Source organism: Triticum aestivum, chromosome 7B, assembly GCF_018294505.1.
Source record: "Triticum aestivum cultivar Chinese Spring chromosome 7B, IWGSC CS RefSeq v2.1, whole genome shotgun sequence".
In the NCBI taxonomy this organism is placed as follows: Eukaryota; Viridiplantae; Streptophyta; class Magnoliopsida; order Poales; family Poaceae; genus Triticum; species Triticum aestivum.
The window spans coordinates 122,570,697-122,580,970 of record NC_057813.1 but is presented as its reverse complement, the minus strand read 5'-3'; the positions used below and the strand labels follow the sequence as shown (position 1 = coordinate 122,580,970).

Here is a 10,274-nt window from a genome sequence, read left to right as displayed (position 1 = left end):
TTCTATTTCACTATCCATACCATGTGCACGTGAGCTCGAATTTAGAAGCACACCATAGCTATAAGCCTACAGTCATCCCTCGTACTGGATGAGGCATAGTCCAGAAACACGCGTAATTGTTAAATAAATATCGCCCATAATGAGCAATAGGTATTGCTCGCCTGCATCAGTTCTGAGCAGTCCGGCCCACTCATTGCACAACTGATTTTTCCCTACAAATTTTGTACTCCCTCCATCTAGGTGAGTAAGTCATTTTAGGTTGTGCACCGTGATCAAGGAAGAGAAAAAAACGAGAAAACTTAATGTTCATTTGTTAATTAATAACATTGCATGCAATGAACTAACCACTGCACGCCGTATTTGGTAGTCTCAAGTCATTAAAAGGATGCACACCCCACATCTCTTAGGCTAGTCATAGTGGGGAGTAACTTAGACTAGTAACATATATATGTTACTAGTTCATGTTACCACCTTCATAGTGGGAAGTGTCATAGGTGTAGTAACATGCATATCTTCATTTATTGCTTTGTAGACTCATTTTGTATTGGAAACCGCTATGTGATGGTAACATATTATGTTACTTTATTTGTCTCTCTCCTGTTAATTACATGACACATCATCTTTTTTGCTTATGTGGTACTCCCTCCGGTCCTTTTTACTCTGCATATTAGGTTTGTGTGAAGTCAAACTCATCTAACTTTGACCAAGTTTATATAAAAAATTATTGACATTTACATAACAACACCAACATCATTAGATTCATTTCGGAATATATTTTCATATTATATTTATTAGATATCATAGATGCTAATAATTTTCAATATAAATTTGGTCAAACTTAGCTAAGTTTGACTTTCGGCAAATCCAATGTGCAGAGTAAAAAGGACCGGGTTAGTGGTTTTTGATAATCCCAGGTGCATGATGAACAATAAAATATAAAAAATAGTAAAAATATTTTGAAAATCTGAACAGTTTTTAGATAAACATTGAGGAGAGTTTCACATGCATACAAAATTACAAACATTGAGGAGTGTTTCACATGCATGCAAAATTACATTACTGAATGACAAAAACCAAAATTGGTGCTTCAAAAGTACTATGTTTGAAAGCATTTCGAAGAACTGATTTTTTTTTCTCACACATCCACGAATGACAATTAATCGCCAAAAAATCGCATAGACAGAAAACTAAGCAATATTATTGTAAAAGGAAATCTTCTTCTATTTCACTATCCATACCATGTGCACGTGAGCTCGAATTTAGAAGCACACCATAGCTATAAGCCTACAGTCATCCCTCGTACTGGATGAGGCATAGTCCAGAAACACGCGTAATTGTTAAATAAATATCGCCCATAATGAGCAATAGGTATTGCTCGCCTGCATCAGTTCTGAGCAGTCCGGCCCACTCATTGCACAACTGATTTTTCCCTACAAATTTTGTACTCCCTCCATCTAGGTGAGTAAGTCATTTTAGGTTGTGCACCGTGATCAAGGAAGAGAAAAAAACGAGAAAACTTAATGTTCATTTGTTAATTAATAACATTGCATGCAATGAACTAACCACTGCACGCCGTATTTGGTAGTCTCAAGTCATTAAAAGGATGCACACCCCACATCTCTTAGGCTAGTCATAGTGGGGAGTAACTTAGACTAGTAACATATATATGTTACTAGTTCATGTTACCACCTTCATAGTGGGAAGTGTCATAGGTGTAGTAACATGCATATCTTCATTTATTGCTTTGTAGACTCATTTTGTATTGGAAACCGCTATGTGATGGTAACATATTATGTTACTTTATTTGTCTCTCTCCTGTTAATTACATGACACATCATCTTTTTTGCTTATGTGGTACTCCCTCCGGTCCTTTTTACTCTGCATATTAGGTTTGTGTGAAGTCAAACTCATCTAACTTTGACCAAGTTTATATAAAAAATTATTGACATTTACATAACAACACCAACATCATTAGATTCATTTCGGAATATATTTTCATATTATATTTATTAGATATCATAGATGCTAATAATTTTCAATATAAATTTGGTCAAACTTAGCTAAGTTTGACTTTCGGCAAATCCAATGTGCAGAGTAAAAAGGACCGGGTTAGTGGTTTTTGATAATCCCAGGTGCATGATGAACAATAAAATATAAAAAATAGTAAAAATATTTTGAAAATCTGAACAGTTTTTAGATAAACATTGAGGAGAGTTTCACATGCATACAAAATTACAAACATTGAGGAGTGTTTCACATGCATGCAAAATTACATTACTGAATGACAAAAACCAAAATTGGTGCTTCAAAAGTACTATGTTTGAAAGCATTTCGAAGAACTGATTTTTTTTTTCTCACACATCCACGAATGACAATTAATCGCCAAAAAATCGCATAGACAGAAAACTAAGCAATATTATTGTAAAAGGAAATCTTCTTCTATTTCACTATCCATACCATGTGCACGTGAGCTCGAATTTAGAAGCACACCATAGCTATAAGCCTACAGTCATCCCTCGTACTGGATGAGGCATAGTCCAGAAACACGCGTAATTGTTAAATAAATATCGCCCATAATGAGCAATAGGTATTGCTCGCCTGCATCAGTTCTGAGCAGTCCGGCCCACTCATTGCACAACTGATTTTTCCCTACAAATTTTGTACTCCCTCCATCTAGGTGAGTAAGTCATTTTAGGTTGTGCACCGTGATCAAGGAAGAGAAAAAAACGAGAAAACTTAATGTTCATTTGTTAATTAATAACATTGCATGCAATGAACTAACCACTGCACGCCGTATTTGGTAGTCTCAAGTCATTAAAAGGATGCACACCCCACATCTCTTAGGCTAGTCATAGTGGGGAGTAACTTAGACTAGTAACATATATATGTTACTAGTTCATGTTACCACCTTCATAGTGGGAAGTGTCATAGGTGTAGTAACATGCATATCTTCATTTATTGCTTTGTAGACTCATTTTGTATTGGAAACCGCTATGTGATGGTAACATATTATGTTACTTTATTTGTCTCTCTCCTGTTAATTACATGACACATCATCTTTTTTGCTTATGTGGTACTCCCTCCGGTCCTTTTTACTCTGCATATTAGGTTTGTGTGAAGTCAAACTCATCTAACTTTGACCAAGTTTATATAAAAAATTATTGACATTTACATAACAACACCAACATCATTAGATTCATTTCGGAATATATTTTCATATTATATTTATTAGATATCATAGATGCTAATAATTTTCAATATAAATTTGGTCAAACTTAGCTAAGTTTGACTTTCGGCAAATCCAATGTGCAGAGTAAAAAGGACCGGAGGGAGTATCTATGTTACTACTTATGTTACTCCCACTATGACTAGCCTTATTGGTTGATATGTCAAAAAACAAAAAACAAGATAGAATTTAATGCACCGCGCCTAAGTGTTTTGGGGATATTTGATTTTCGTAAGATGACTTACACACCTAGACGGAGGGAGTACGATGGTTCCCTAGATGGTGTCCTTAACCACTGCCTGCGCCAGCCTTAACCAACCCTGACGCTCCGATGTGCTCGCAACGTTGTGGCCGGTGTCATCTGGAGCTATGGTGCTGGCTCTTGAAACCACGCCTAATCCAGACATAGTAAGCTAAGAAGCATCAGACAACGATGCCACATCATTTTCTCCAATGTATATGCACTAGTACAACTGAATGCTGCATGGCCTTCAAATCAAATACTAACGGCTCATCGCTACCAGACATTAGCATGGCTTACGTGCGCCTTTTAGGAGGACGGAGCCGGCCGGCCGAATACTTGAGGCACCCCCGAATTCTGAAGAATTTCCTCTTCCTTTTGCAACTCTTCCACATCTTAATCATCTCGTCTCTGTCCACTTACTCCGCACATGGCATGTTCCTCCTGCTGCCGTATGAGTTGGTCATGAAGAAAACAGAGCAAGTAGAGCTCTCCGCACGTGTGGAAGGCCTGGCCTAGCACTGATCCTTGAGGTGAGAATGAGATGGTTCCATGGGCCGTGGAGTTGACAATGATCTCTGCTCCGGAGAGGGACATGACGAGGCACTCGATCCACGCTTGTTCTAGAAGCCAAGAGGCGAGTGGCTCGGCAAAAAGAGGTAAAGCTACTGGGCTCATCGCACCCAAAATAGGGCTAGTCATGAACTCGCGGAGCTTGCCAGGCAAAAGACAACACCGCAAATGTACAGTATATTTTTATCATAAAGCAAATGTACATGCAAGAATGTGTACTTCAGATTATCGCTTATGTATCTGAGCGTTTTAGAAAAATTTAACAAAAAACGGGCGTCCTGTTAAACTTGTGTGCTAAAAAACCATGCAAAATGCGACCATATTTGTGGTGTGTAAATTCAGTTGTACATCTTTTACTAGTACTGTATTAGTATCACTGGGTGCTACATCCCCTTCTAACACTAACGGCTCATCACTACTGGACACTAGCAGGGCCTATGTGAGCACTTCATGGTGACGGGAGCCGGCCGGCCGAACGCTTCTTCAGGCACAAGCAAATTCTGAAGGATTCCTTCCTTCTTTTGACACTCGTTTCGGGGAGACAGAGCCGGCCGGCCGGCCGAATACTTCAGGCGCCACCGACGAGAACCTTTCTTCCGCCACTAACCCGCACATCACATGTTCCAAGTCTCAATCTGATAATTTGGTCAAACTATCAGATTGCCTGACCACAAAAAAGCAGAGCAAGTCTGTGATGTTCAGATTGCTCCATGGCGTTGACAATGATCTGATCTCTGCTGCATTGTTGGAGAGGGACATGACGCCGCACAATGCAATGCATCCTTGCTCCAGAAGCCAAGAGGCAAGTGGATTCACTCATGAAAAGGGATAAAGCTCGTAAAGATTCATCGCACTCAAAATAGGGTTAGTCATGAATTAGCAAAAGCATGGTACACAAACCAACGCGCCGTGTGTTGGCTTGAGTGGTCTGATGGACATAGCTGCTATCCTGGGGCAGTTCTAGTGTGAATCATGTCTGATGAAATGAAACCTCTCTTTCTAGCAAAGCAAGGGGTGAAAACAGAGCAATGTTTGGAAAAACGAAGAAGAATTCTGCAAAACACACAAAATTGAATCAATGGAGCCAAGAAAAGTACTCCGCCCGTCCCAAAATAAGTGTCTCAACCGTAGTATAACTTTGTTACTAGAGTTAGTACAAAGTTAAAAACACTTATTTTGGGACGGAGGAAGTATATGAGAACGCAGGAGGACAGAGGTATGGCTCTCGGACAACATTTTAAATTTCAGCAAACAATACAAGCTACGAAATGATCGACGATATCGCATAATAGGTTTGGAAGACTTGGACATTCTAATTATTTCTTTCACTTTCCAACAACAAAATTCAGCGGGGAAATGTACATGCAAGAGTGTGTGCTTGAGACTTGGACATTTTCACAGAGGTTTACGTGCTTGCGTGTTTTAAAGAAACTTGGTGCAAAATAGCAGTACAGTACCAAATTTGACCTGGCACAAATCTCACATTGTGCGTCTTTTACTTCCAGAGCTGAACAGTCGATCCATCCTTCACCACGGCCTTCTCCCAGTAAATAACCATGCGGCGTAACCCAGCGCTGCCACGTTCCATTACGACGACGATTTGATTTCAGCGCAGACGGCAGCTCGGTCCCGGTCCAGCACCAGCCCCTGCCATTACGACATGCCACCGAATCCGAAGCCGTCGCCGCGCGCCGACGGCCCTCCCCCTCCGTCGGCCATCGACCGAGTTTACTGCGCGCGTGTACCTCCTGCCGCCTGCCGCCTGCCGCGCCACCTGAATCCGGTGGCCACCATCAATAATGGAGGCACCAACGCCAGTAATGGCGGCCAAATTCGGCCGCTGCCACAGTCCATTGTGTGTTTGGAACAGTGCCCACCCTCCACTCGGATCACCGCAGTAACTTCCGCCGACGATCGACGGCCTCCGCTCGCCGTTAACTTCTGGACAAATATGCCGCCGCCTAATTTCTCGTTTCGAAAAGGAGACGCTACCGGCCGCTGCGATGGTCGATGTTTCTGATCGGAGGTCAGAACGGATTGGATCCAGTTCCTTCGTCAGTAGGCGGATGGTTCATGGATCGCCGGCCAGAAAGCATCTCTCACATGCAAATAGCACTGGGCGAAAACGACGCGTTCCTACAACGCCACCACAAAAATGCACCATCATTGCCAGTACCGGATTTCCCAAGAACAATGGCTTTTTCTCCTTTTCCTTTTTAATCAATCATGCAGACGGCAGGGCAGGATATCGAAAAGGGGTGGTGGCTGATGATGCCCAGTTGGTGGAGACGGGAGGAGAGGAGTTCGATTCATCACATTTCAAACAAAGTGCACCACACAGGAGGCCAAAAGGCAAGGCGAGAGGAGGAAGCAAGATTAAAAGACACCGATGATTAGCTGCACTGGAAACTGCACTAGACTTGCAGTTCCAGTTCCCCTAGCTCATCATTGGCTGGGCCTTTCTTGTGCTTGTGTAAAGGTGGGTGAGCTTTGACATGTGTGCATAAACTAGGAGTATGAGCTATGGGAGTCTTCCATTTGGTTGCTTCAAGGCTTCGGCTATGAGCTAGCAGGAGGTCCTCGTCAGTTGGGATGATTGTACTAGTGGCCTGGGCTAGCTGGCGAGCAGATAAGTTAAACAGGTGATAGCCACTTTGATTGTGGTGTAAGCAAAATGATTTGACATCCTAAATGATGATATGTTCACTTGTTTAGAGATGTTGCTCAAGACCAAATGTAAGTTGATGCGCAGCTCAAATAGTAGCACTAGCACTAGCAAATATGAAACCAGGCGGGAAATTGATTGGGCACAGGGAATTTTGAAGAGAAACTTTGAACCTCCCCAGTCACAAGCCTCTTGTGTGTAGTATTGATTTCCTGCAGAAGACAAATAATGAACAGAGTTGTAGTATAACAGAGGAGTTGTAGTATTGATTTCACAGGAGAATGTAGTACATCAGGAACAGCAAAATTTGCCGGCGAAAATTGCTCTTTTTCAGTTCAACATTTCAATCCGCAGAACATTGCTGGCCCTGTTCTGAATCAAATAAAAATGCAGAACTCAGCTAAGTTCTTCATCAGATTGACATTCGAGCGACAGTTTTAAGACTTCCAAGGACAAACCACATCAGAATCAGACACAGCATATATATAGTGAGAATCCACTCAATTCAACTGAATTTGACGCAACTGAAAAATGCAGAGACCAGAATTTCAGATCAAGAACGCACAGGCTTATTATGAATGAAAGAATCGTCAATAACAACAGAACAAAATTCCAGTCTTTCCTAGTACTATCAACGAATTGTACATCGCCACCAATCCAGCGAATTGGCAACCAACCCCTAGAATGTCCACCTCGACCAAAAAGAATCAAAATCCCCCCACATAACCAATCTGATTTTCTACCAAAAAGAACAAGCTCTTCTTTTCTCTATCCACCACTCTTCTCCCTCCTCGCGCAGCAATCGCCGGCGACCCTCCCTTCCCCCCTCGCCGCCCTGTACATCCGACGGCAGCGGCAGCCGCGGCACCGACGCGGTGCCGCCGCGCTGCCATTGCCAAGAACCGCCCAACCAACAAAAGAATTACTGTATCTAGTCAGTACAGCTACGAGCTCCCTCTACCAGGCGGACAATGCCGGCCCGGAGGCTGGCGAGGCGGCGCTGCTTCCGTCCCCGGCGATGTAGAGGTCGTAGGACTTCCAGGTGTGGTCGAGCGGGCAGGGCCTGCCGGCGTCCAGGCGGTCCCACGGCTTGCCCTTGCCCGACCAATGCATCAGGCTGACGGGCCCGTCGTGGAGCGGGCGGCAGCTGCCGTGCACGTTGTCCCCGCCGAGGCCGTGCTGGTTCCAGCGGAGGTCGACGGCCTCCACCTCGCCGGCGAAGACCAGCAGGAACGGCGGCAGCGAGCCCAGCTCGTAGATGCGCTTCTCCTTCTGGATCTCCATCCAGCGCTCGATCCGGCGGCGGTAGTTGCCGGCCCTCCAGCGGCGGAGGTCGATGACCATGACGCCGGTGTTGAAGTAGCAGGGCGGGCGGCGGCGGTCCGCGAAGACGCGCGCGCCCAGCGCCGGGTCGGACCAGAAGGCGGGCGTGAAGTAGCGGGAGATGTTGGCGTGGCAGTACTCGGGCGCGGCGACGACGGCGGCGGCGGGGAGGCGGGTCTCCCAGAGCCGGCGCACGTCGTCGGCGGCCAGGACGTCGGAGTCGAGGTAGATGGCCCGGGGCACGCAGGGCGGGAGCAGGTCGGCGAGGTGGTTCCGCGCGTAGTTGAGCGGCGCCTCGAGGGCGGCGCGCACGGAGGCCGAGATGAGCCCGGCCACGGCCTCGGCGCGGAACGGGTAGATCTCGAACCGCAGGGACGGGAAGGAGGCCGCCAGCGCGGCGCGCAGCTCGCCGTCGCCCGGCGCCGCCGCCAGGAAGTGGAAGAAGAGCGACTGCGGGCAGGAGGCGTGCTTGAGCAGCGAGTAGATGGCCGCCATGGAGCCCCGCAGGTAGTGCGCGTCGAGGGTCATGGCTATGTGCACCAGGCCCGCGTCGCACACGCCGGCCGCTGTCGACGCCGGGCACCCCTCCCCGTTCCGGTACTGCGGCGCCTCCGCGAACCTCGGCAGCGCCGCCGCCTCGGCCGCCGCGGCCAGGAAGAGGAAGAAGAGCAGCGCCACGGCTGCCCCGGCCGCCCTCATCGCCGCCGCCGACGGTGGCTTCTTGGATTCTTGCGGCGCTCTCTCGGTGCTGCGCAGGCTGTGGTGAGCTGTCCCGCGTGGTGGTGGTGGAGCAGTGATGCGGGGGGCGAGGGCGTATGTATCGGCGCCGCGGTGCGGTGCGCGTATGGGAATGGGGGTGGGTTTTGGGGGAGGTCTCCACTCTCCGGTGATAAAGAGGGGTCTCGTGCGCGTTTGGGAAACGCGTAAACGATTTACTAATCAGCGCGTAGACGCTTGGAGGTTGCTCGGTCACTTCCATCTTTCTGTTTTTCAATTCGGCCACGCTATTAGCTGTTGCATGCTTTAATTGTTTTCATTTCAAAACATTACTACATGAAGATTCTGTTTTCTATAGAAAAACATGCACTGAGGTTTGTCAAAACAAATACTATAATGGTAAGAGTGGTTTTTTTTTTTTTTTGCATTTTGACCTCATGTTGTATATCTCTTGGCATCGACGAAATCATATTTGTACATTTTAGACTAATGACATATTTCTGGCGTTGATATGTCTATTTTGTTCTGTCTGGTCTATAAAGTCAATTGCATTTTTTTCTATTAATTGATCTTTAGGCTTTTCTTCGCTGACTAGGCTCGCGAAAGAAATTAAAATTGATATTCACATGGGTATCTAGATGATGTGCTTCATATAGCTGGGATATGTTGAGATGTTTTATTTGGCATTGCCTATTACATTATATTGTAGCAATATTATTTTGCTGTAGCAATGACGGCCATGTTTGATTTGTTTGGTCAACTTTCGTCCATGTCATGTGCAAATTAATATCGATATCCACACGACCACGCCTATAACTATTTTGTTTTTTATATCCATTGGATGTGCCAAAATATGTTTCCTAATTTATTTGTTGCATTTTATTGCTCACGTTGACATTTTGTTGGAACTGAGAGGTTCTTTCTCTGGTGGTCTTAAGAGTTAAAAAAAATGTCTACACACTCAAGATTCCAAACAAAGTACAAGCTAAGACACTATGACATACTTGCGTATGACCCTAAAATATCACCATGAAATGGATGTTTTGTGCGTGCTTTGGAGGCTCATTAAAGGTTTTGTCAATCACCGTGTTTTATGGTGACGGGTCATTGCTCACTTTCTAGTTGTGTTAACTGCCTCATTTCCAAAAACAAAATGACCATCATATTAGGCTATTAGTTGTTGCATGCTTCTATGGTTTCACAATGTTTGCATAGTTGTACTACCAATGTCCATGTTTATTCTAGTAGTAGAAACATGTCACATGATGATGACATGAGTTGATAGTAGTTAAGGACATGAAATGGGAAGTTATATTTTATATAGAAGAATAGAAACTTCAATTTTAGAAAATCAAATGCTTGTCTGCTGGTGCATTTTGATTTCATTGGGTGCATTTCTGGGATCAAATCAAACCATTTTTCATGTTTTACACATAATATGGCAACAAGTGTCAACTTGGTTTTATAGTGCTTGTGAAGTAACTAGATTATATATAAATTGAACTTTAGTTTTTTTCTTCATTAAATCA

General features: G+C 44.7%; 1 protein-coding gene across 1 annotated transcript; it reads right to left on the bottom strand.

Moving 5' to 3' along the window:
* Positions 1 to 7,251: 7,251 nt before the first annotated feature.
* On the bottom strand, positions 7,252 to 8,899 carry LOC123157863 (probable galacturonosyltransferase-like 9). The gene has a single exon (XM_044576055.1). The coding sequence runs from the start codon at positions 8,725 to 8,727 to the stop codon at positions 7,663 to 7,665; it is 1,065 nt and encodes a 354-aa protein (XP_044431990.1). The 5' UTR covers positions 8,728 to 8,899; the 3' UTR covers positions 7,252 to 7,662.
* Positions 8,900 to 10,274: the final 1,375 nt, after the last annotated feature.